Here is a 27,092-nt window from a genome sequence, read left to right as displayed (position 1 = left end):
TGTGAGTGTGTCTGTGTGTGTTTGTGTGTGTGTGTGAATGTGAGAGTGTGTGTGAGTGTGTGAGTGTGAGTGTGTGTGAATGTGTGTGTGTATGTGGGAATGTGAGTGTGTGTGTGAATATGTGTGTGAATGTGTGTGAGAGTGTGTGAATCTGAGTGTGTGTGTGTGAACTTGTGTGTGCCTGTGTGTAAGTGTGAATGTGGGTGTGAGTGTGAATGTGTGTGTGTGTGTGAGTTTGTGAGTGTCTATGTGAATTTGTGTGTGCGAATGTGTGTGTGTCAGTGTGTGTGTGTATATGTGCGTGTCTGAATGTGTGTGTGCGTGTCTATGTGTGTGAGTATGTGTGTAAATGTGAGAGTCTGTGTGTTTGTATGTCTGTGTGTGTGTGAATGTGAGTGTGTGAGCGTGCATCTGTGTCTGTGTGAGCGTATGTGAGTGTGTGTGTGAATGTGTGCCTGTGTCTGTGTGAGTGTGTGTGAATGTGTGTGAAGATGTGCGAATGTGTGAGTCTCTGTGTGTGAGTGTTTATGTGTGAATGTGAGTGTGTGAATGTGTGTGTATGTGTGAATGTAAGTGTTTGTGAATGTGTGTGTGTGTCTGTGTGTGTGTATGTGAATGTGAGTGTGTGTGAGAGTTTGTGTGTCCGTGTGTGTCAGTGTGTGTGTATGTGTGAATGTGAGTGAGTGTGTGTGAATATGTGTGTGTGAGTGACTGTCTGTGTGTGTGTGCGAGTGTGTGTGTGAACTTGTGTGTGCCGGTGTGTATGTGTGAATGTGAGTGTGCGTGTGAATGTGTGTGTGTGAGAGTGTGTGTGTGAATATGTGTGTGTGAATGTGTGTGTGTCTATGTGTGTGAGTGTGTGTGAATCTGAGGGTGTGTGTGACTGTGTGTGTGCGTGAGTCTGTGTGTGAACTTGTGTATGCCTGTGTGTGTGAATGTGCGTGTGCGTGTGAATGTGTGTGAGTGAGTGTGTGAGTGTGTGTGTGAATATGTGTGTGTGAGTGAGTATGTGTGTGAATGTGTGTGCGTTTCTGTGTGTGTGAGTGTGTGTGTGAATGTGAGAGTGTGTGTGAATTTGTGTGTGAGTATGAGTGTGAATGTGTGTCTCTGTGTGTGAGTATGTGTGAGGACGTGTGTGTGTGTCTGTGTGTGTGCGTGAGTATGTATGTGTCTGTGAGTGTCAGTGTGTGATGTGTCTCTGTGTGTGAATGTGAGTCCGTGTGTGAATATGTGAGTGCAAACGGTTGTGCGTCTGTGTGAGGGTGAGTGTGAATGTGTGTGTGTGAATGTGTACGTGTGTGTGTGAATGTGTATGTGAATGTGAGTGTGCGTGTCTGTGTGTGTGAATGTGTGTGTGAGTGTGAATGTGTGTCTCTGTGTGTGAGTATGTGTGTGGATGTGTGTGTGAGTGTGCATGTGAGTGTGTGTGAATGTGTGCGTGTCTGTGTGTGTATGTGTGAATGTGAATGTGTGTGTGTGTGTGAATGTGTGCCTGTGTCTGTGTGAGTGTGTGTGTGTGATTGTGAATGTGTGTCTGTGTGTGTGAGTCTGTGTGTGAATGTGAGTATGTGTGTGTGTGTGTGTCCGTGTGTGTGCGTGAGTGTCTGTGTGAACGTGTGTGTACCTGTGTGTATGTGTGAATGTGAGTGTGCATGTGAATGTGTGTGTCTCTGTGTGTATGTGTGTGAGTGTGTGCGTGAATGTGAGAGTGTGTGTGAATGTGCGTGTGAGTGTGAGTGTGAATGTGCGTCTCTGTGTGTGAGTATGTGTGTGGACGTGTGTGAGTGTGCATATGAGTGTGTGTGAATGTGTGCGTGTCTATGTGTGTGAGTATGTGTGTAAATGTGGGAGTCTGTGTGTTTGTGTGTCTGTGTGTGTGTGAATGTGAGTGTGTGAGCGTGCATCTGTGTCTGCGTGAGCGTGTGTGAGTGTGTGTGTGAATGTGTGCCTGTGTCTGTGTGAGTGTGTGTGAATGTGTGTGAAGGTGTGCGAATGTGTGAGTCTCTGTGTGTGAGTGTGTATGTGTGAATGTGAGTGTGTGAATGTGTGTGTATGTGTGAATGTGAGTGTTTGTGAATGTGTGTGTGTGTCTGTGTGTGTGTGTGTGAATGTGAGTGTGTGTGAGAGTTTGTGTGTCCGTGTGTGTCAGTGTGTGTGTATGTGTGAATGTGAGTGAGTGTGTGTGAATATGTGTGTGTGAGTGACTGTCTGTGTGTGTGCGTGAGTGTGTGTGTGAACTTGTGTGTGCCGGTGTGTATGTGTGAATGTGAGTGTGCGTGTGAATGTGTGTGTGTGAATATGTGTGTGTGAATGTGTGTGTGTCTGTGTGTGTGAGTGTGTGTGAATCTGAGGGTGTGTGTGACTGCCTGTGTGTGTGCGTGAGTCTGTGTGTGAACTTGTGTATGCCTGTGTGTGTGAATGTGAGTGTGCGTGTGAATGTGTGTGAGTGAGTGTGTGAGCGTGTGTGTGAATGTGTGTGTGTGAGTGAGTATGTGTGTGAATGTGTGTGCGTTTCTGTGTGTGTGAGTGTGTGTGTGAATGTGAGAGTGTGTGTGAATTTGTGTGTGAGTATGAGTGTGAATGTGTGTCTCTGTGTGTGAGTATGTGTGAGGACGTGTGTGTGTGTCTGTGTGTGTGCGTGAGTATGTATGTGTCTGTGAGTGTCAGTGTGTGATGTGTCTCTGTGTGTGAATGTGAGTCCGTGTGTGAATATGTGAGTGCAAACGGTTGTGCGTCTGTGTGAGGGTGTGTGTGAATGTGTGTGTGTGAATGTGTACGTGTATGTGTGTGAATGTGTATGTGAATGTGAGTGTGCGTGTCTGTGTGTGTGAATGTGTGTGTGAGTGTGAATGTGTGTCTCTGTGTGTGAGTATGTGTGTGGATGTGTGTGTGAGTGTGCATGTGAGTGCGTGTGAATGTGTGCGTGTCTGTGTGTGTATGTGTGAATGTGAATGTGTGTGTGTGTGTGAATGTGTGCCTGTGTCTGTGTGAGTGTGTGTGTGTGTGATTGTGAATGTGTGTCTGTGTGTGTGAGTCTGTGTGTGAATGTGAGTATGTGTGTGTGTGTGTGTGTGTGTGTCCGTGTGTGTGCGTGAGTGTCTGTGTGAACGTGTGTGTACCTGTGTGTATGTGTGAATGTGAGTGTGCATGTGAATGTGTGTGTCTCTGTGTGTATGTGTGTGAGTGTGTGCGTGAATGTGAGAGTGTGTGTGAATGTGCGTGTGAGTGTGAGAGTGAATGTGCGTCTCTGTGTGTGAGTATGTGTGTGGACGTGTGTGAGTGTGCATATGAGTGTGTGTGAGTGTGTGTGTCTGTGTGAGTGTGTGTGTGAATTTGAGTTTGTGCGAATATGTGTGAGTGTGTGTGTGAGTGTGTGACTGTGTCTGTGTGCGTGCAGGAGTGTGTGTGTGTGTGTGAGTGTGTGTGTGTGTGTGTGTGTGTGTGTGTGCGCGTGCTCTTTCTTTCCCCTCCCTTATCCAACTTTGCTCCTTGGTTCTGCCGCAACCAGTTTGACCAGATACCAGACAAAATAAGAGTTCATTATCTCTGTGTTGGGCGGCAATTCTGTTCCAGGGATTTTGGTGCGTCGAATTTAGTCTCCTGCATGAAACTTTAAAAAAATTGTTTCTGGACTGATATTTCTGAGTTCTTCTACTGGCGCATTTCCACGTATCTATTTAGTCTGGCTTTGTATGCACCAAAATTTTTATTTTATTTTAGTTCATCTATAAACTCTACCGCGCTTTTGTTGGGTTGATTGGACATTATATTTCTTTTCCTTTTTCTCTTAACTTTCTTGTTCGGTTTATCCTTTTTAGACTCTATCAAGCGGCATATTTCTCCTTTTATTGTTTCAATTTTGATTTTCAATCTCTTCTACCATTTCTTTTTTAAAATTATTATTATTTTTCTCTCAGCTCAAGCTGGTAAACCCTGAGGAAGGGGCAAAGCCAACCGCGATCATCTCTCAATTGCTCGGAGCTCACATGGGCGCTGTGCCAGCGGCCGAAGGGCGTGTCGGGGGGGGGGAGGTGGGAGAACCACCCGTCTGTCCTCCTGCCGGAGTGGGGGAGGGAGGTCACTACCATCAGCCGCAGCCCCGGGCGGCAGAGGGACCCGAACTCCGAAGAGACCCTCATTTGGACGGGGTCGACCATGAATCTTGCGTCCCAGCCGTCTAGATACACAAGCCGGGGCAGTTCGATATGGGGAGCGAGCTGTTGCCAAGTGCGGTGGGCTCCGCGTCTCCGCGCAGCTGATGAACAAAAGGAACGCGAGAGGCCGATACAGTTTAGCACCCGCGACCCCGCAGGAGTTGCCCGTCAGCGTTGAACTCCACGTCGGGCACTCCCGAAGCCTTCCCCATGGGTGGCTCCAGCCGCAAGGTTTGAAATCAGAGTCTTGTTAACGCTAGGCGAACTGCCAACCACCACAGACCAGCACATCTGCCCGAAGCGATTGGTTTCAAGGCACCTGTAACCCACCTTTGCCCCTTCTGCTGTCAGTAGACACAGCTCTGCCGGGCTTAGTAGCTAAACCACACGTGAAGGCTGGGAGCTGGACTTGGTTGTCAGAAGGTATTTGAGACGCACGCCATTGGGAGCATTTAATCGATAATGGGAGCTTGCCCCCACTCCCACCCCCGGCTCTGACAACCTGAAGGAACCGAACTGGCCGAGACATCTCCTCCCGCCTCCTCTCAACAAAATGTGTCGATGACCCGTTTTAAAATTAGCAACTGACCGTACATCCACTATCAACGGGACGGAAGCTGCGCGTCCCACACCCTCTCCCTCCCCCACACCCACACTGGGTCTCTGCCGGGAAAAGTCTTTCGCCCTTTAAGCGCTGGTTCCTTGCCCGCCCCTCTCCCTGACCTCCCGTCGTTGTTACATCCCACAACTATTTTTAATTGAAGTACACTTCATACATCATTTGAAACTTTACAAGAATAACCAGCACACACACACACACACACACACACACACACAATGCTGGAGGAACTCAGCAGGTCGGGCAGAATCTATGGAGAGGAATACACAGTCGACGTTTCGGACCGAGACCCCTCACCAGGACAAGAATAGACCCTGAAAAGCCTTCTCCGTCTTACATTCATACTGAACGCGTTAAGTGGTGTTCTGTTGGCTTTCTGAAGAATCCAATGACAGAGTGGAACCTGTGCGGGGGAGTTTTTAAAAGTGTGGGGGGGGGGTAGGGGGAGCCGTTGCGCCGGGACAATTCCCCACTCCCGACCTCGACAGTCCGGGTCCAGCGGCCCGAGTTGCCGGCACCAACTGGGCTCTGCGGTGCGTGACCGCGACACCTTCAGTGTCTCGCCATGCCCTTCCCCCTTCGTTCCCCCACCCCAACCCCCTCTCCAAAGCACGCTGCAGAACCAGCTCCCTCACCGCTGGGAGCTCACTGTTGAAAGTGGTGTTGAATGACGGGGATTATTTAAAGCCAAGAGCCCCTTTGCCATTCAGAATCAGGTTTATTATCGCCGGCATGTGTCGCGAAATTTGTTAACTTAGCAGCAATGCAATGCATAATATAGACGAATAAAATAATATTATTAATAATAGTGAATAAATAAGTAAACGTATATTGAATAAAAGAAAATCAGAAATAGTATATATTTAGAAAGTGAGGTTGTGTCCAAAGTTCAAAGTTCATTTAGGAAACGGACGGCAGAGGGGAAGAGGCTGTTCCTGAATCGTTGAGTGTGTGTCTTCAGGCTCCTGTACCTCCTCCCTGATGGCAGAGGGGAAGAAGCTGTTCCTGAATCGTTGAGTGTGTGTCTTCAGGCTCCTGTACCTCCTCCCTGATGGTAACCGTGAGAAAAGGGCTACGACAATACTTGGGAGGGGGTCTTCCTCACTCAACTCGGCCCTCTCACCCCAGCAGCTGAAGACCCTTACACAGTGGTCTCTCTCCCTCCCTCACTACCCCGACACTCCCACCGTTGTAATCCCGCTGACCCTCAGCTCGCTGTCTGAAATCTCTCTTTGAAATCCAACACACCCGACTGACTCGCAGGGACTGAGAACGAGGGCGGGTTTCCCCGCTGTTACTGGCACCTTCACCGGCATTGCTACAGGGATCGATTAATGTTGAACCAAACCCCACACCAGTCATTATTTTTAAATATATCATTGTATGTTATAACCGTGTGCTTTCCCGCCGTCGTTAACTTTATGCTGTGTACGGGTCGGTAACGTGTTTTGCTCCCCGGGTCCCGGAGGAACGCTGTGGGCTTGGCTGATTTCGGGAGTGTGGTTGAACGACAATTAAACTCTTGCACTTGAACAAATAAACTTGGAGAAACTTTTTCTCTCTCTTCTCCAGAATGGATCAGATCTGCTCCGCGGCCGTGGGAGGGGCTGGGGTAGTGGGTTTCGGATTCTGGGTGTGTCCCCCGTAACTTGAAACCCTCCAAGGAGCCCCAGGTGGCGGTCCCGCTCCACGCCCAGCGCTCCCCCCGCCCCCCCCCCCGCCTCCCCGGGAGGCGGCCCGGCTGGGAGTGAGGATATAAAGAGGCGGGGAGGAGGTTCCCCGCACTCCATTGGCTTCGTGTCGGCTGAGAAAACAAGATGCAGTCCAGCTTCAGAAGCAGCAGTAGTCAGAGCTGGGGGTCCCGTAGCTTGTCCCGGGCCAACTCAGGCCGGCGGGGAGGCAGTATGTACGGCTTCGGTCAGACCAGCATCTCCTCGGTTGGTCTGTCCGGCGGCTATGGCCTGGGGTTCGCCTCCACCGGCGTGGGCGCCTCCTCCGCCTCCATCGTCGCCAACGAGAAGCAGACCATGCAGGATCTGAACGACCGGCTGGCGGCGTACCTGGGGAAGGTGCGCTGGCTGGAGAAGTCCAACGCCGAACTGGAGCTTCAGATCCGGGAGTACTACGAACAGGCGGGTCCCACCACCCGCGACTACAGCGAGTACTGGGCCACCATCACGAGCCTCCGCGACCAGGTAAGAGAGCCCGGGCAGACGGCGGCTTCTCGCCATGAGACACGGGAGCAGAATCGGGCCATTCGGCCCGTCGAGTCTGTTCTGCCATTCCATCATGTCTGATTTATTATCCCTCTCAGCCCCCGTTCACCTGCCTTCTCAAGACCCTGCTTTCAATGCTCCCATTGACTCGGGCCTCCACTGCCGTCGGCGGCGATGAATCCCACCAATCCGCCGCCCTCCGGCCGAATGAATTCCTCTTCGCCTGTTCTATATTGGACATACCTCAATTCTGAGGGCTGTACCTCCGGGGGAAGGTTTCAGTAGGTACATTTAATGCCATCCTGAAATTCCTTTTCTTCGCAAGCATCCACGAAAACAGAGGAGTGCCTCGAAGAGTGGATGACAGTTAAATGTTAGAACTCCAAAGCCCCCTCCCCCAGATCCCACCCCCCACCCCCGCCGCCACCCACGCGCAAGCAGCAGGAAGGTAGCGACACTCCGTTCCGTCCCCCACCAGCAAAAAAAAAGCATCGGCACCCCCTCCCCCAACCGAGCACTCGAGCGTGCAGCAAAGCGTCAATAAAGACACAGACTTGCAGTACCCCAAAGACTACCCGTTCACCCGGTAATTCGACATACCACAGGCTCTCTCTCTCTCTCTCCCTTATAAGGGGGAAAGAAAAGTCTCCGTTTCACAGCGGTGGGGGGGGGGTGGGCAGACAGAACAAAACAACTCGCTGGTTTACGGTGTTAAAAGTCGGTTGCGACCCCTTTGCAGGCTGGTGGAGAATGGGGAAAGTGTAGCGCGGCGATTAACGGTGAGATTTGCCTGTCTCACTGACAACGGAGCGTACTGCGAAGCGCGTCATTTGCGGCATCGACTAACACCGTCCAAGATGCGCTAGGGGGCTGGGGCAGGGGGGCCTGGAGGGAAGCCCGCCACGGCCCACGGCGGGTGGGGAGAAAGTGCAAATTCCTGGCCGTCAGCGGTGGGGATTCGAACCCCGATCGCTGGTGCTGTACGGGCGTGGCGCCACCTGATCCCACTAGCGAGGAAGGGGAATTGAGGTGGGGGAGGCAGTTGGTGCTGGGTGGAGGGGGAAGAGAGATGCTGGGGGCAGCAAAGATGAAGGGAGAGGGGGGAATGGTGAAGAGCGGTAAATGAAGCGGGAAAGGGCGGGGTGGGATGTTTAAGATAAACCAGCTGACCGTACATTCATTGCAGCCAGAATTTTATTTCATAAAATGTTAATATAAAATTTTCAGACCGTGTAAAAAAAAAATTCTGCTCAGAGCAAACGTTGGTCCTCTCACCTGTAAAACAAAACAGAACAAACTTTGATGGAGGGAATGCTGGGTGTGGAGAGGGTGGAGGGAAGGGTAGGGTGGAGGAGAGGAGGTAGGAATTGAGGGTCAGGGTATAACCTTGCAAACCAGACGCGGGCGGGACAGTGTGCCTGTGTTTCCCCACGCCGCCCTACCTCCACCCAGTCCATTTTCACCTCCTGTCTCCCACAGATCAAGGACTTGATCCTCGCCAACTCCGAAATGATGCTTCAAGTGGACAACTCCAAACTGGCGGCGGAAGACTTCAAAGCCAAGTTAGTACCGAGCCGGCCGATGCGAGTATTGGGGTCCAATTGACCGCGTCCGCCTCCTCCAGCCCCTCTCCCTTCCGCTGAAGGGCGTACAGTGGACCAAATGATTCCTCCAGGTCGTCGTCTTCTTCTCGGGAGGTTTAATGGCGACTGGCGGACCAGCATAAGGTCCATTACCGCCGCCTACTGGGCTGGAGTATGAGGCAAAGAAACGGGAAGTAGACCCACCGTATTCTCCCCCCCCCTACAAAAACTGGAATAATATTATAAAAAGTCTCATGCTTTTCAGAAAGTCAAATACAATACAGTGACACTGGTATCCGAACAAACTTTGCATGTGAAACACTGTCAGAGATCTCAATCTAACAATTAGAAGTATCCTTTGTCCCCTCATGGGAAATGCGTTAAAGCAATACATGCCACATGTTTCTTGACGAGTGAACTCTAGTTCACCACATCTCCGTGTGTGAAACCTTTAAATGTCTCCTGGTTTTCCCCCCCCCCCGCCCCCCCCCGCACCCACATTTCCAATCGGCTGTACAGAGACCTAACTGTCAGAGAATGGATTGAGTTCATAAAGTGATGGAAAATAATAGAGAAGAGCACACACATACGCCCACAGGCAGACTGACACACGCTGTCTCTGTCTCTCCTGGAGGAACTCAGCAAGTCAGTCAGCATCTATGGAGAGAAACCAAAACTCTTTATTCCTCTCCACAGATGCCTCCCAACGTTTTGAGTTCGTCCAGCATTCTGTGTGTGTGGTTTGCTCTGGATTTACATCTTCAGAGTGTCTCGTGTTGTTGGAAATGACATAGACTATTGGCAACATAAATCTTCCTCCACAGATGCTGCCCGACCAGCATCTTGTGTTTTTTTTTTTCACTCCAGATTCTAACAGCTGTCTGTCTTCTCTGTCACGGTATGCAGCGAATTCGAATTCGAGTTCGGCGTGCAATGAGTTAACAGGACTTGTCGGCGAATCTCCTCTCAAACCTCCGACTTGATTTCTAGCGCTGTCCCCCAATGGATCCCATATTTTTTAATGCTTCGCCATCAACCCCTCTGGGGCAAATGTTTGCGCTTCGTCCAAGTGCAGGGATGGAGAACCAGATAGTAAGGAGAGCGGGAGGGGGACTAAAATGATTTTAATTTGAGATAGAATCGTAGAGCACTGCAGCAGGGAAACACGCCCTTCGGCCCATCTAGTCTATACCAATCTGGACCCGGACTGGAGACCACCACACCCCTCCCATCCACGCACTTGTCCAAGCTTCTCTTAAACGTTGCAATCAAACCCACGACCACCGCTGCTGCCAGCTGCTTCTTCCACACTCACTGAGTGAAGAAGTTTCCTCTCCCCACCCCCACCCCAATATATTTCACCTTTCACCTCCTGAACCCATGACCTCTTGTTCTGGTCTCACCCAGCCTTCTGCATTGGGTGATTGTTCATCTCCGCGAGGAGGGTCTTTTATCGATTCTCTTCTGTTTCTTGGTACTCACTGCGAATACCCGCCGGAAAATGAAACTTGTGACATCCACGTACTTTGATGATAACTTCACTTTGCGCTTTGGTGTCTTGTATAAGACCGTAAGCTGTAGGAAAAGAATCAGGCCATTTGGTCCATCGAGTCAGCTCCGCCATTTCATTGCGGCTGATCCATTTTTTATCTTGGTCCCCAATCTCTTGCCTTTTCCGCCGTACCCCTTCGTGCCCTGACCAGTCACGAATCTACCAACTTCTGCTTAAAATATCCATACAGACTTGGCCATCATAGCTGCCCGTGGCAATGAATTCCACAGACTCACCACTCTCTGGATAAAGAAATTCCTCCTCATCTCCTGTCTAAAAGGATGCTCCTCTATTCTAAGCCCGTGCCCTCTAGTCCTAGACACCCCCACTGTAGGAAACATCCTCTCCACATCCACTCTATCTGTGTCCTCTGGTCCTAGACACCCCCACTGTAGGAAACATCCTCTCCACATCCACTCTATCTGTGTCCTCTGATCCTAGACTCACGCAATATAGGAAACATCCTCTCCACATCCACTCTATCTGTGTCCTGTAGTCCTAAACTCCCCTACCATAGGAAACATCCCCTCCACATCCACTCTATCTGTGCCCTCTGGTCCTAGACTCCCCCACTACAGGAAATATTCTCTCCAAATCCACTCTATCTGTGTCCTCTGGTCCTAGACTCCCCGACTATAGGAAACATCCTCTCCACATCCACTCGATCTGTGGCCTCTGATCCTACACTCCCCCACTATAGGAAACATCCTCTCTACATCGACTCTATCTGTGTCCTCTAGTCCTAAACTCCCCCACCATTGGAAACATCCCCTCCACATCCACTCTATCTGTGTCCTCTGGTCCTAGACTCCCCCACTATAGGAAACATCCTCTCCACATCCACTCTATCTGTGCCCTCTGGTCCTAGACTCCCCCCAATATAGGAAACATTCTCTCCACATCCACTCTATCTGTGTCCTCTGGTCCTAGACTTCCCCCACTATAGGAAACATCCTCTCCATATCCACTCTATCTGTGTCCTCTGGTCCTAGACTTCCCCCACTATGGGAAACATCCTTTCCATATCTAATCTCGACCTTTCACCAATAGATGAGCTTCAATGAGGTCACCCCTCATTCTACTGAATTCCAGTGAGTACAGGCCCAAATACCTTGTACAGTTCGGTGCAGGAAATACTTAATGACTTCAGCCCTGGCCACCGATGACCAGAATCTCCTGCTCTTTTCCCATCTCGATAGGTTTGAAACTGAGTTGTCCATCAGGATGTCCGTTGAGAACGATATCAATGGTCTGCGCATGATGTTGGATAACCTCACCCTCGAGAAGAGCCAGCTGGAGACCGAGATTGAGAACCTGAAAGAGGAGCTCATTTACATCAGGAAAAACCATGAAGATGTAAGCAATGGGCGTAACTGCCCAAACATTGTGAGTCGTTTCTGTTCCGTGTCACTGCCGAGAATCAGAGAGTGAAATCCCTGCGTATTCTTCCTTCCTGCAGGAGCTCAGGAGCCTGAAGTCCCAGATGACTGGCAACGTTTCTGTCGATGTCAGAGCTGCAGACTCCGTGGACTTGCTCAAGGTTCTGGGAGAAATTCGGGCCAAGTATGAAGCCATGGCCGCCCAGAACAAGGCAGACGCCGACGATTGGTACAAGCAGCAGGTAACAGGGATCTTATTCCCAGATTCCGCGCCGAACAGGCCCTCCCTGTCCCTTCGAGCCCCGCGGCCCATCCACCTACCTGTTCACACGTCCAGGTGACCGCAGGGTATAGGGGCATATTCAGGCCATTCGGCCCGTTGCATCTTCTCTCCCAATTCATAATGGCCCATCCAATTATCCTCTCAACCCGAATCTAGTCAGAGGACAATTTACCCTGAGCCCTTGTGTACCGCCCTGTCTTTGGAATACCGGAGGAAACTGGAGAAGTCAGAGATCTTGGGCAGAATGAGCAGCTGCCTCAGAGACACCGCTGGAATTCAACTCCCTGGTCTGAAGCTCCCCCCACCCCACCCCACATGATGTATTAGCACCTTGTCAGCCGTTACGGTGTCATCCCACCCCGATCTCTGCACCATCACACTAGCCCTCGCACCTGTCACCCTCAGAATTCCAGGTTTAAGCCCCACACGGAAAGGAGGAGGACATTCAGACCATCATGCTGGTTCTATCCCTTCACAGCCGATCCTCACTCAATCCCTCAGTGCCATCTTCTGTAGATTTAAAGTTAACATTTGACACACGATCAGTTGTCAAGGGAGAAAAGAAATCAGATCCTGCACATCCATGTGCTTCCTGTTTAACTTTGCCCCTCTGGAGCCACTGGGCTGAACAGCTTCTTTCTGTGCTGTTTGAAAGGAAGACTCGGTGACGATTCTCTGGAACGTCCTGTCTCCAAACTTTAGACTCTGTCCCACCACCCCAATTCAAGAAACATTTCCTCCCTCACCATCCCACAGGTTCCCAAACGATCAATTTATCCATAATCTTGCCCACCAGCGAGCAGGCAACTATAGCTTTTCCTACAGAACATCGAACATTACAGCAGAATACAGGGCACTCAGCCCATGAAGTTGTGCTGACCTTTTCACCTGCACCAATATCAATCTAACCCATCCCTCCTATGATCTAACTCACCAGCCCCTGGCTAAAAAAATTCCCCCTCCTCTCTGTTCTAAAGGGACTAAAAGCACTGAACTCAAACGAAGACTTTCTGGCCTGTCTAATGCCGATATCAAGGGGTAAGATACTAAGACAGGTGGTGCTGTGGATGATGAGGTAGGTATTCAAAACTTGCAGAGAGATTTAGGACAGTTAGAAGAGTGGGCTGGAAGATGGCAGATGGAGTTTAATGCTGAAAAATGTGAGGTGCTACATTTTGGTAGGACTCATCAAAATAGGACATACAAGGTAAATGGTAGGGTATTAAAGAATGCTTTAGAACAGAGGGATCTAGAAATAATGGTGCATAGTTTCCTGAAGATGGAATCTCATGTGGATAGGGTGGTGAAGAAATCTTTTGGTTTGCTAGCCTTTAATAATCAGAGCATTGAGAATAGGAGTTGGGATGTAATGTTGAATTTGTGTAAGGCATTGGTAAGGCCAAATCTGGAGTATCGTGTATAGTTCTGGTCACCGAATTATAAGAAGGATGTCAATAAAATTGAGAGAGTACAAGAGGAGGTTTACTAAAATGTTCCCTGGGTTTCATCTCCTAAGTTACAGAGAAAGGTTGAACAAGTTAGGTCTTTATTCTTTGGAGCGTAGAAGGTTAAGGGGGGACTTGATAAAGGTGTTTAAAATTATGAGGGGGATAGATAGAGTTGACGTAGATAAGCTTTTTCCATTGAGAGTGGGGGAGATTCAAACAAGAGGACATGAGTTGAGAATTAAAGGGCAAAAGTTTAGGGGTAACAAGAGGGGGAACTTCTTTACTCAGAGAGTGGTAGCTGTGTGGAACGAGCTTCCAGCAGAAGTGGTTAAGGCAGGTTAGATGTTGTTGTTTAAAGTTAAATTGGATAGATATATGGACAGGAAAGGAATGGAGGGTTATGGGCTTAGTGCAGGTCGGTGGGAATAGGAGAGGGTAAGAGTTCTGCACGGACTAGAAGGGTCGAAATGGCCTGTTTCCGTGTTGTATTTGTTATATGGTTTAATATGAGTAGGTGTACCCTCGCTGTAGAGAGGTTACACTGATTGAACCTACTTTCCAAGAACCAGCTTCCCTCCCTGTCTAGCCCCTGTGCAATGGTTTGGCTGCCAATGCCCAGCACAGGATACATCCTCTCGACAATCACGCTCTCTCAACTTCCAATGTCCAATGGGTTTCACGCAGACCTTCCTTGTTAAACTTTATCACCAGTCTTAATAAAAAAGTCATTCTTGACAGCAAGGCCATGCTCTCTTCTCACTGTTGCCATCAGGAAGGAGGTACGGGAGCCTCAGGTCCCACACCACCAGGTTCAGGAGCAGTTATTACCCCCTCAGCCATCAGCTAGAAGGTACAGGAGCCTCAGGATCCACACCGCCAGGTTCAGGAACAGTTATTAGCCCTCAACTATCAAGAAGGAGGTGCAGGAGCGTCAGGACCCACACCACCAGTTTCAGGACCAGTTAATACCCCTCAACCATCAGGGAGGAGGTACAGGAGCCTCAGGACCCACACCACCAGTTTCAGGACCAGTTGATACCCCTCAACCATCAGTAAGGAGGTACAGGAGCTCAGGTCCCACACCACCAGGTTCAGGACCAGTTATCGCCCCTCAACGATGAACCATGAACCAGAGGGGACGACTTAACTTACCCCATCATTCAAATGCTCCCACAACCTATAGGCTCACAGAGGGCCGATCACCCCTACTGCAGAATCGGCGGCCGACAGCCGCTCACCAGAGTCCTATGTTGTGGCCCAGTCTTTCAAGTTGTCCCCAGGTGTATATCCCATTTTTTCCTTCCTCTCCCCGGGGTGAGGTCGTTGGAGCTACTGTAGGTCCCGGGATGGGGGGTGGTATGGGGGTTTCTAGCCCTGTGCCTGACCCTCCCCCTTTCGCAGCCGAGTTTGGGACCGTTAACGGCGGAGTTGTGTGGTACGTCTGGTTTGACAATAAAATCTACTTTGAACTTTGAACTGTTTCAGTTTGCGGCTGTGCAACAGGAGATCACCGTCAACACGAGTGCCCTCGATGGGGAGAAATCCAGACTGACTGAACTGAGGCACAGCTGTCAGGGGCTGGAGACCGAGCTGAGCACAATACACAGCATTGTGAGTAACCCGCCGGGCTGGGTTGGTGGTGGGGGAGGCCAGGCCGCCACCCAGCTATTGATTGGTTGATTGATTATTCCCAGAGACTAATACTGTTGCCCCACGTACCCAGTGAGCAATCCGCTTCCCCACCCCCTCTCCCCGGGTCTGAATGCACCACTGGGCTGTTGGACTTTCTAACCAACAATAGTCAGGATGCACAAACGCCCCTCCCTCCCCATCACCCTCAACACGGGTGCCCACTCCCCAGTGCTGTGTGCTGAGCCCATTCCCGGTATGCTCTGCCCACACCTCGCTCTGTGCGGATAAGCTGCATTATGAAATATAAGTATTGTGTTTTTAGACGATCAACTGTTCTTTATCGAAATGTATGCGATTTCGTGCCGCCTCCGATCCGGAGTAACAATTATTCCTCCCTCCTGTACGCTTGGTGTGCGGTGAGCGACACTAAACAGTCTGGGACAGGGTAGCGGGTTGGAACGAGAGCGGGGAGTAGAAGCGTCCTGACGCGAAGGGATCTCACTGAAGAGCGCTCACCCGGCGTGGGCAGCCGCTGAGTGCGATTCTGTCTAACGTTGTGGCGCTAAGCCGACGCGGGTCGCGCCGAATGGAGATCCTGGGAGATAATGAACAGACAATTACCATGGTGCTTCTGGAGAAAACTACGAGATGTAGATCGTTTTGATTCAGTCCCGGGAACCACTGACAGGAATCTTCCTCTCGCTCCTTCAAGATTGGAGATTGTTCAATGTCATTTCCAGGGCACGGGTGTAAAGAGAATTAAATAATTGTTACTCGGGAACTGATGCAGCCCAAAAAAAAACACAGTGAGATAGGGGACACAATAACAAAAACACAGTAAATATAAATACATAAGATAGCTTCTACTCATCGAGTGTACGTCCATAAAGTGACACTAGGCACAGGAATACAAGTGTCGGGAAGTGTATGTTCAGGCACATTGGCAGAAGAAATAAAAGGGTAGATTATTTCCTAATGGGGAACGTCTGGGCTCCTGGCCAAGTGGTTAAGGCATTGGACTCGTGACCTAAAGGTTGTCGAGCCCCAGTCGAGGGGACGTGTTGTGTCCTTGAGCAAGGCACTTAACCACACAGTGCTCTGCGACGACACCGGTGCCAAGCTGTATGGGTCCTAATGCCCTTCCCTTGGACAACATCGGTGTCGTGGAGAGGGGAGACTTGCAGCATGGGCAACTGCCGGTCTTCCATACAACCTTGCCCAGGCCTGCGCCCTGGAGAGTGAAAACTTTCCAGGTGCAGATCCACAGTCTCGCAAGACTAACGGATGCCTTAAATGGGAAACAAATTCAGAAGTCTGAGGTGCAAAGGGACTTGGGAGTCTCCCTGTAGGATTTCCCGAAGATTAATTTGAGGGTTGAGTTGGTGGTGAGGAAGGTGGTGGTGATTTCAAGAGGACCTGGAATAATCCAAGGATATAATGTTGAAACTTTCTAAGGCATGGGTCGATCTGGGAGTATTTGGGCACCTTGGGTTTGCTGACATTGGAGGTTCAAAGGAGGTTGTTGAAAACTATTCTGGGATTGGAAGGCGTGTGTGAGGAACATTTGATGGCTCTGGTCCTACAATGACTGGAATGTAGAAGAATGGGATGCGGTGGATCTCTTTGAAACCTATCGAATTACAGGAAATTAGTCAACAAAATAGAGAGAGCACAGAGAAGATTTACTAGAACATTACCTGGGTTTCAGCACCTAAGTTACAGAGAAAGGTTGAACAAGTTGGGTCTTTATTCTTTGGAGTGTAGAAGGTTGAGGGGGGACTTAATAGAGGTATTTAAAATTATGAGGAGGATCGATAAGGGTTGACGTGGATAGGCTTTTTTCCATTGAGTGTGGGGGAGATTCAAACAAGAGGACATGAGTTGAGAGTTAGGGGGCAAAAGTTTAGGGGTAACATGAGGGGGAACTTCTTTAAAATCAGAGAGTGGTAGCTGTGTGGAACGAGCTTCCAGCAGAAGTGGTTGAGGTAGGTTCGATGTTGTTATTTAAAGTTAAATTGGATAGATATATGGACAGGAAAGGAAAGGAGGGTTATGGATCGGTCGGTGGGACTAGGTGAGAGTAAGAGTTCGGCACGGACGAGAAGGGCTGAAATGGCCTGTTTTCGTGCAGTAATTGTTATATGTTGTATAGTTATATGAATAGTGAAAGGCCTTGATAGAGTGGATGCGGAAAGGATGCCTCCTGTGTTGGGTCAGTCTAAGACCAGAGGACACAGCCTCAGGATAAAAAGACGTCCATCTGGATGAGGAGGAATTTCTTTCGTCAGAGAGGGGTGAAGCTGTGGAGTTCAGCTGCAGAGGCCGAGTCATTTAAGGGCCTATGTAAGGCAGAGGTTGACAGATTCTTGACTGGTCGGGGCACAGGGGGAGATTGGCAGGAGATGGGGGCTGAGAGGGAAATGAGTCAGCCATGGTGAAATGGCGGTGCAGGCTCGATGGGCCAAATGGCCTAATTCTGCTCCTATGTCTTATGGAGGGTGACTCTGACACAAAATGACAAAGTTGGAGGTGTGGAGTGGTGGGTTAGTGGGTGGGGGTGTTAATCACCCATTACTACTTGGGGGAAAGTCACTGTTTTTGAGTCTGGAGGTCCTGGCGTGGATGCTACACAGCTTCCACCGTGACAGGAGTGGGACACACAGTCCGTGAGCAGGGTTGGTAGGATCCTTCATGATGTTCCCGGCCCCGCTTCCAGCACCTTTCTGTATACGGATGGTGGGTAGGCTGGTGCCGGTGTAGAGTTGGGTAATTTTGACTACCCATTGTAGAGTCTTCCTGTGAGCTGCCGGGCAGTTCCCGTACCCAGCGGTGATGCAGCATGTTCGGATGCTCTCTACCGCGCGTCTGTAGAAGGACGGGAGTTGGGGTGGGCGCAGTCCGGTCACTGGAAATCCCCCTCTCACCGTCCACCTCTTGCCCCCAGATCGCCTCGCTGGAGGGGAACCTGAACGAGGTTGACATGCGCTTCTCCGGAGAGAGGGCCAATCTGCAGATGACCATCAACGGACTGGAAGGGGAGTTGGGCGATCTCCGCGCCAAGATCCTGTCCATGAGCCAGGAGTACCAGCAGCTTCTGAACATAAAGAGCAGACTGGAGGTGGAAATTGAGACCTATCGCAGGCTGCTGGGTGGCTACGGGTAAGCAACTCGCCAGACCAGACTCGAACCTGAATACAATCCAGTCCTAGAACATAGAACAGGACAGACCCTTCGGCCCACAATGTTGTGCCAAGCTTCTAACCTTCTGTAAGATCAATCCAACCCTTCCCTCCTACATTTTCCCGTTATCCCTGTCCCTATCTTAGAAATTCCTCAGTTCCTGAAATGCTTATGCCTCTCCCACCGCCCCTGTAGGGCATTCCAAATGCCTACCACTCTCTGTCAAAAAGAAATCCTACCTCTGACAACCCTCCCATACTTTCCTCCCCTAAAACGTGTGGCCCCTCATGTTACCATTTCTGCCCTGGAAAGAGACTCAGCTGTTGACAGGGAAGTAAAATAATACAATCGAGTAGATGAAGAACTATACGTAACAAAGACTGATTAAAGAATGTACAAAAGAGGGCAAATTGTGCAAATGTTTAGAAAAGGTAAATTAATGCAGAGTCCTGTAGGTTGTGGAAGAGTTGTAGTTCAGAGTTGGGGTGAGTGAAGCCTGGTGGTTGAGGGGTAATAATCGTCCCTGAACCTGGTGGTGTGGGACCTGAGGCTCCTGTACCTCCTTCCTGATGGTTGAGGGGTAATAACTGTCCCTGAACCTGGTGGTGTGGGTCCTGAGGCTCCTGTACCTCCTTCCTGATGGTCGAGGGGTGATAACTGTCCCTGAACCTGGTGGTGTGGGTCCTGAGGCTCCTGTACCTCCTTCCTGATGGTTGAGGGGTGATAACTGTCCCTGAACCTGGTGATGTGGGTCCTGAGGCTCCTGTACCTCCTTCCCGCTGGCTGAGGGGGTAATAATTGTTCCTGAACCTGGTGGTATTGGTCCTGAGGCTCCTGTACCTCCTTCCTGATGGTTGCGGGATAATAACTGTTCCTGAACCTGGTGGTGTGGGACCTGAGGCTCCTGTACCTCCTTTCTGATGGTTGCGGGATAATAACTGTTCCTGAACCTGGTGGTGTGGGTCCTGAGGCTCCTGTACCTCCTTCCTGATAGTTAAGGGGTAATAACTGTTCCTGAACCTGATGGTGTGGGTCCTGAGGCTCCCGTACCTCCTGCCTGATGGTTGAGGAGGTAATAACTTTTCCTGAACCTGGTGGTGTGGGACCTGAGGCTCCTGTACCTCCTGCCTGATGGTAGCAGTGGGAAGAGAGCGTGGGTCTGGATGGTGGGGGTCCCTGATGACGGATGCTTCTTTCTTCCTTGTTGATCTGCTCGATGGTGGGGTGGGCTTTGCCTATGATGTGATGTGAGATGTGTGCTAAGTTTCTGTGGCAGGTAATATTTAATTGGAAGTCTTGACCTACTCCCACTCCCCGCCCTTCCCGTAGTGCAAGGTCACAATCTGCCCCTTTGTTTTTCAGGAGTCATTCTTCTGGCCAAGTGTCAACCACATCAACTATACAGAAGACGGTGGTCAAGGAGGAAAGAGGTGAGTAGGCCGTCTTATCGTGTCTGCACGACGCAGTCGGGCTGAGAAAGTTTGGTCGTGCCCTCAAAATGCTGGAGGAACTCAGCAGGTCAGGCAGCATCCGTGGAGAGGAACAAACTGTCGATGTTTCGGGCTGAGACCTGGAAAGGAAGGTGCAAGATGCCAGAATAAGAAGTTGTTGGTTGGTATGGAAGGCAAGCCAGTGGGTGATTTCAGCTGGGTAGGGGAGGGACGTAGTAAGAAGCTGGGAGGTGATTGGTTGAAGAGGCGAAGAGTTGAAGAAGAAGGCATCTGATAGGCGGGAAGAGTGGACCGTGGGAGAAAGAGTTGGAGGATGGGGACCAGAGCGAGATGATAGGCAGGTGAGGAGAAGAGAGGTGGTGAAATGGAGCCAGGTTGGGGGCCGGGGAGTGGGGGGTTGGCATATTACCAGAACCTAATTGACGTTCACGCCATCAGGTTGGAGGCTACCCAGATGGAATATGAAGTGTTGCTCCTCCAACCCGTGTGTGACCTCATTGTGAATTGATGGGAGAATTGATGTCCGCCAGAGAAAGCAGGATCTCCCAGTGGCCACACATTTTAATTCCACATCCCATTCCCATTCTGACATGTCTATCCACGGCCTCCTCTACTGTCAAGATGAAGCCACTCTCAGGTTGGAGGAACAACACTTTATATTCCGTCTGGGTAGCCTCCAACCTGATGGCATGAACATTGACTTCTCTAACTTCCGCTAATGCCCCACCTCCCCCTCTTGCCCCATCCGTTATTTATTTATATACACACGTTCTTGCTCTCTCTCTCTCTCCTTTTTCTCCCTCTGTCCCTCTGACTATACCCCTTGCCCATCCTCTGGGTTTCCCGCGCCTGTTCTTTCTCCCTGGGCCTCCTGTCCCATGATCCTCTCATATCCCCTTTGCCAATCAACTGTCCAGCTCCTGTCTCCATCCCTCCCCATCCTGTCTTCTCCTATCACTTCGTATCTCCCCCTCCCCCTCCCATTTTCAAATCTCTTACTCACTCTTCTTTCAGTTAGTCCTGACGAAGGGTGTCGGCCCGAAACGTTGATTGTACCTCTTCCTAGAGATGCTGCCTGGCCTGCTGCGTTCACGAGCAACTTTGATGTGTGTTCATTGCGAATTGAATTTACTTTATCACTTACATCCTTCAAATATGAGTAGAAATCTTTACGTTACGTCTCCTTCTAAATGTGCAATTGATAGTAATTTATAATAAATGTCATGCACAACAGGATAGTCAATATAACATAGAAATACAGTTGTGTCAGCGGGAATTAATCAGTCTGATGGTCTGGTGGAAGAAGCTGTCCCGGAGCCTCTTCGTCCTGGGGGTACCGTTTTCGGGATGGTAGCAGCTGGAACAGTTTGTGGTTGGGGGTGACTCAGCTCCCCAATGATCCTTCGGGCCCTTTTTACACACCTGTCTCTGTAAATGTCCTGAGTAGTGGGAAGTTCACAACTACAGATGCGCTCGGCTGTCTGCACCACTCTCTGCAGAGTCCTGCGATTGAGGGAAGTACAGTTCCCATACCAGGCAGTGATGCAGCCAGTCAGGATGCGCTCAATTGTTCCCCTGTGGAGAGTTCCGTGGCAGAATAGGAAGCCGTGGGCCGACGTGTCAGAATGAGAGTGGGGTCTGGGATTGAAATAGCTGGCCAATGGGAAATCCCGCTCTTTGTGGAGGGAGGGAGGGCTCCAGAACAATACGTGACTCCCGCCCAGGCTTTACAACGCTGCTGGTGTTGCAAAGCCAGCCGCCCGTATGTATGGACCACGAGGAGAAGGCGGAAAGTCTTCAGGGAGGTGAGACGAATGGGCAAGAACATGGCAGGTGGAATGAAAGCACAGGGGATTCCGCAGATGCCGGAAATCCAGAGGGAAGCGCGCAAAGTGCTGGAGGAACTCAGCAGGTCGGGCAGCATCTATGGAGGGAAAAAGCAACGTTTCGACCTCCCTCTGATTTCAGAATAGACAATGAACCCACGTACACTACCTCACTATATTTCTCCCTTTTTCGCGAATTGAGTGTAACTTTATTGATATATTTCATATTGTGTTGATAATTTATTATGTACTACTTTAACCTACTGTTGCAAAACAACAAATTTCACAACATATTAAACAGAGATATTAAACCTGATTCTGGGCTGAAGCCCTCCATCGGGACTTGCTGTCTCCCTCCAGAATTTTGTGTGCGTGGCTGAGGATGGAGTCTAGTCTAAGGCTCTCCGTGACCCTAAACGCTGTATTCCTGCTGTCAACGCAGTACAATATGGAGAGCAAGCTGTTGCCCATGTAACAGACTGCTCCTCTCCAACAAGGGAACGGCAGAGATGGATACAGTTTGGCACCAGGAGTTGTCAGTCAGCGTTGAACTCAACGTAGGAACTCCAGCTCCGGATTTTTCCCTCGCGGTTTACTCACGAAGCCTTCCCCGTGAGTGGGTGCAGCCGCAAGGCAGCAGAAGGTTTGAAATCAGAGTTTTCCTTCTCCTAGATGAGCTGCAAACCGCGGCTGACGAGCCCCATCTGCCCGGAGCGACTGGTTTTAAGGCGCTTGTAACCCACCTTTGCCCCTTCTCCTGTCAGTAGACACGGTTCCGCCGGCTTACTGGCTTAACCACACGTGAAGACCGGGAGATGGACTTGGTTGTCAGAGGCAAAAAGAGTGGATGTGTAGAGAATATTCCCTATAGTGGGGGAGTCTAGGACCAGAGGACACAGATAGAGTGGATGTGGAGAGGATATCTCCTATAGTGGGGGAGTCCAGGACCAGAGGACACGGATAGAGTGGATGTGGAGAGGATGTTTCCTATAGTGGGGGAGTCTAGGGCCAGAGGACACAGATAGAGTGGATGTGGAGAGTGTGTTTTCTATAGTGGGAGAGTCTAGGACCAGAGGACACAGATAGAGTGGATGTGGAGAGGATGTTTCCTATAGTGGGGGAGTCTAGGACCAGAGGACACAGATAGAGTGGATGTGGAGAGGATGTTTCCTATAGTGGGGGAGTCTAGGACCAGAGGACACAGATAGAGTGGATGTGGAGAGGATGTTTCCTATAGTGGGGGGAGTCTAGGACCAGAGGACACAGATAGAGTGGATGTGGAGAGGATGTTTCCTATAGTGGGGGAGTCTAGGACCGGAGGACACACACAGAGTGGATGTGGAGAGGATGTTTCCTATAGTGGGGGAGTCTAGGTCCAGAGGGCACAGACAGAGTGGATGTGGAGAGGAAGTTTCCTACAGTGGGGGGAGTCTAGGACCAGAGGGCACAGCCTCAGAATACAAGGATGTATCTTCAGAACAGGGAAGAGGAGTAATTTGTTCACCCAGTGGGTGGTGAGTCTGTGAAATTCATTGCCACAGACAACTACAGAGGCTAAGTCATTTGGTACATTTAAGATCGTTTGGTACGTCAAACAGAATTAGGCGCATTATTTCTGCTTTAAGTACACCCTGATAACTTGACGTCCACAGCCGTCTGTGGCAACGAATCCCACAGATTCACCGTGCAGTGTTTCAGGAAACTGGAGGCTGATAGATCCTTCGGTAGTCGGGGCGTTACAGGGAGAAGGGAGGAGAACGGGGTTGAGAGGGATAGTAAATCAGCCATGATGGGATGGCTGTGCAGACACGATGGGCTGAATGGCCCAAATCTGCTCCTATGTCTGATGGTCTTGTGACTGCTGATTGGTGATTGTATCAGGCGAACGTCCTGTGAGATCCCTGACTGACTGGTTTTCATTTCAGAGCCCGTTGTTTCCACTCAGACCACGACGTTCACCGTGGTGGAGGAGGTTGTGAACGGGAAAGTGGTGTCTACTCGTATGGAGCCGATAAATTAATCAAGATGGCGGGGGGGCCTTGGAAAACAGCAAGGGGGAGACTTCAGTGCATGGCTTAACACAGATATCAAGTGATTTTTCTGCTTTCTGTATCTTTGAGACGCGAATAAAGGCTTTGACAACCAGCCATATTGAGGAGTCTGTTTTGTGCTCCAAAACTTTCCAAACGGACCCTGACCCCGTCTCTCAGCTGAGACCTTGTGAGGTTACAGAGTGATAGAGCACAGCAACAGGCCCTTCAGCCCATCTAGTCCCTGATGGACTATTAATCACATCGAATTGCTCCGGGACCACAACCCTCCTGCACTCTTCGGTTTGTGGGTCGGTGGGTGATTGGGGGTGTGGAGGGGTGGGTCAGTGGTTGATTGGGGGTGCGGAGGGGTGGGTCAGGGGGTGATTGTGGGTGTGGATGGGTGGGTCAGTGGGTGATTGGGGGTGTGGAGGGGTGGGTCAGTGGGTGATTGGGGGTGTGGAGGGGTGGGTCAGTGGGTGATTGAGAGTGTGGAGGGGTGGGTCAGTGGGTGATTGGGTGTGTGGAGGGGTGGGTCAGTGGGTGATTGGGGGTGTGGAGGGGTGGGTCAGTGGGTGATTGGGGGTGTGGAGGGGTGGGTCAGTGGGTGATTGGGGGTGTGGAGGGGTGGGTCAGTGGGTGATCGGGGGTGTGGAGGGGTGGGTCAGTGGCTGATTGGGGGTGTAGAGGGGTGGGTCAGTGGGTGATTGGGCGTGTGAAGGGGTGGGTCAGTGGGTAATGGGGGTGTGGAGGGGTGGTCAGTGGGTGATTGGGGGCGTGGAGGGGTGCGTCAGTGGGTGATTGAGGGTGTGGACGGGTGGGTCAGTGGGTGATTGGGGGTGTGGAGGTGTTGGTCAGTGGGTGGTTGGGGGTGTAGACTGGTGGGTCAGTGGGTGGTTGGGGGTGTGGCAGGGTGGGTCAGTGGGTGATTGGGTGTGTGGAGGGGTGAGTCAGTAGGTGATTGGGAATATGGAGTGGTGGGTCAGTGGGTGATTGGGGCTGTGGAGGGGTGGGTCAGTGGGTGATTCGGGGTGTGGAGAGGTTGGTCAGTGAGTGGTTGGGGGTGTGGACTGGTGGGTCAGTGGGTGGTTGGGGGTGTGGAGGGGTGGGTCAGTGGGTGATTGGGGGTGTGGAGGGGTGGGTCAGTGGATGATAGGGCTGTGGAGGGGTGGGTCAGTAGGTGATTGGGGATATGGAGTGGTGGGTCAGTGGGTGATTGGGGCTGTGGAGGGGTGGGTCAATGGGTGATTCGGGGTGTGGAGAGGTTGGTCAGTGGGTGGTTGGGGGTGTGAACTGGTGGGTCAGTGCGTGGAGGTGTTGATCAGCCTCACTGCTTGGGGAGAGTCACTGTTTTCGAGTATCGTGGTCCTGTCGTGGATGCTACATAGCCTCCTCCCTGAAGGGAGTGGGACCGACAGCCCGTGAGCAGGGTGGGTGGGATCCTTGGTGATGTTACCGTATGATTCCGTACATATGTCCGTGATTGTTCGGGGTGGGGGGGGGGGGGTCGGTAGGGAGCTGGAGCCGGTAATGCGCTGGGCCGTCAATCAACGCACATCAAAGTTGCTGGTGAACGCAGCAGGCCAGGCAGCATCTCCAGGAAGAGGTACAGTCGACGTTTCGGGCCGACACCCTTCGTCAGGACTAACTGAAGGAAGAGCTAGTAAGAGATTTGAAAGTGGGAGGGGGAGGGGGAGATCCGAAATGATAGGAGAAGACTGGAGGGGGAGGGATAGAGCCAAGAGCCGGACAGGTGATTGGCAAAAGGGATATGAGAGGATCATGGAACAGGAGGCCCAGGGAGAAGGAAAAGAGGGATGGGGGGAAAACTCAGAGGATGGGCAAAGGGTATAGTCAGAGGGACAGAGGGAGAAAAAGGAGAGAGAGAGAAAGAATGTGTGTATATAAATAAATAACGGATGGGGTACGAGGGGGAGGTGGGGCATTAGCGGAAGTTAGAGAAGTCAATGTTCATGCCATCAGGTTGGAGGCTACCCAGACGGAATATAAGGTGTTGTTCCTCCAACCTGAGTGTGGCTTCATCTTTACCGTAGAGGAGGCCATGGATAGACATATCAGAATGGGGATGGGACGTGGAATTAAAATGTGTGGCCACTGGGAGATCCTGCTTTCTCTGGCGGACAGAGCGTAGGTGTTCAGTTAACGGTCTCCCAGTCTGCGTCAGGTCTCACCCATATATAGAAGGACACTTCGGGAGCACCGGACGCAGTATATCACCCCAGCCGACTCACAGGTGAAGTGTCGCCTCACCTGGAAGGACTGTCCGGGGCCCTGAATGTTGGTGAGGGAGGAAGGTGTAAGGGTATGTGTAGCACATGTTCCGCTTACAAGGATAAGTGACAGGATAAGTGCCGTGGGGGGGGGGGTTGGAGCCGGTGATGGGCTGGGTCGTTTTGACTCCCCGCCGTGGATAATTCCTGCCCGCCGCGGTGCGTTTCCGAACACATCGGGCAGGGATGCAGCTGGGTTGCGCGCCACTGCACACTTGCAGAGAGACGTGAAGGCCTTCGTGTTCAGTCCTGCTCTCTTTAGCCACTCCTCAGAAAGTAGAGGCGTGGAAGTGTATGTGGGGGTGGGTGGATGGTGCGAGTTCTCCTGAAGCCGATAACCATCTCCTTTGCCTTGCTGACATTTAGAAAGAGCTCGTTTTCCTGGCCATGGCCCTTGATGGGCTCAGTGCACAGTCCTGGGGGCGGCGGGGGGCGGGGGGGGGGATGGGGGCACCCGTGTTGAGGGTGATGGAGGGGGAGGGGCGGTCGAACATCCTGACTAACCTTGAGGTCAGTCGGTCAGGAAGTCCGACGCCCAGTCGCACAGGGCTGCGTACAGACCCAGGGGCAGGAGCTGGTTCACCGAGGGTCTGAGGGACAACGGCTTTGAGTGGCGAACGGAAACCCAGTCGCAGCGCTCTGCCATCAGGGCCCCTCGTTTCCCAGGGGTGTCAGGGCCGGGGGTGCGGCAGCTGCCGCAGGCCGGGCCTGTCAGTGGGCATACTGGTGAGTGTCCAGTGCGGTAAATCTCTTTCGCCGGAGGGTGGTGAATTTATGGAATTTGTTACCACTGCGGAGGCTGTCGTTGGGTGTATTTAAGGCAGAGGTTGATAGATTCTTGATTGGACACAGTATCAAAGGTTAGGGGAGAGGGTCGGGGAGAGGGGCTAGGAGGGGGGGAAGGATCAGCCATGAGTTAGCAGTGGACTCAATGGGCCAAATGGCCTAATTCTGCTCCGATGAGAGGGGATCTTATTGAAACATATAAGATTATTAAGGGATTGGACATGCTGGAGGCAGGAAGCATGTTCCCGCTGATGGGTGAGTCCAGAACCAGAGGCCACAGTTTAAGAATAAGGGGTAGGCCATTTAGAACGGAGTTGAGGAAAAACTTTTTCACCCAGAGAGTGGTGGATATATGGAATGCTCTGCCCCAGAAGGCAGTGGAGGCCAAGTCTCTGGATGTTTTCAAAAAAAGAGATGGATAGAACTCTTAAAGATAGCGGAATCAAAGGTTATGGGGATAAGGCAGGAACTGGATACTGATTGTGGATGATCAGCCATGATCACAGTGAATGGCGGTGCTGGCTCGAAGGTCCAAATGGCCTACTCCTGCACCTATTGTCTATTGTCTATTGTCTATGTCTTATGATTTTACGGGGCGGCAGGAAAGGAGTTTTTTGGCCATTACCTGCCCGTTCAAAGCCCTTCATGGTGACTGGCGTTTG

The 27,092-nt window shown here is 51.1% G+C and overlaps 1 protein-coding gene across 1 annotated transcript; it reads left to right on the top strand.

Annotated features, from left to right (window-relative positions):
- The first annotated feature begins 6,554 nt into the window (after positions 1–6,554).
- LOC134340231 (keratin, type I cytoskeletal 19-like) lies at positions 6,555–23,464 on the top strand. The gene is made up of 8 exons (XM_063037225.1): positions 6,555–6,968; positions 8,469–8,551; positions 11,324–11,480; positions 11,584–11,745; positions 14,720–14,845; positions 17,811–18,025; positions 19,409–19,476; positions 23,249–23,464. Exons 1-8 carry the CDS (start codon positions 6,591–6,593, stop codon positions 23,341–23,343), a joined length of 1,284 nt encoding a protein of 427 aa, XP_062893295.1. The 5' UTR covers positions 6,555–6,590; the 3' UTR covers positions 23,344–23,464.
- Positions 23,465–27,092: the final 3,628 nt, after the last annotated feature.

The sequence above is a fragment of the Mobula hypostoma genome, chromosome X1, assembly GCF_963921235.1.
Source record: "Mobula hypostoma chromosome X1, sMobHyp1.1, whole genome shotgun sequence".
Lineage (NCBI taxonomy): Eukaryota > Metazoa > Chordata > Chondrichthyes > Myliobatiformes > Myliobatidae > Mobula > Mobula hypostoma.
The sequence above is the reverse complement of the archived record's forward strand: the minus strand, read 5'-3'. Positions and strand labels throughout refer to the sequence as shown.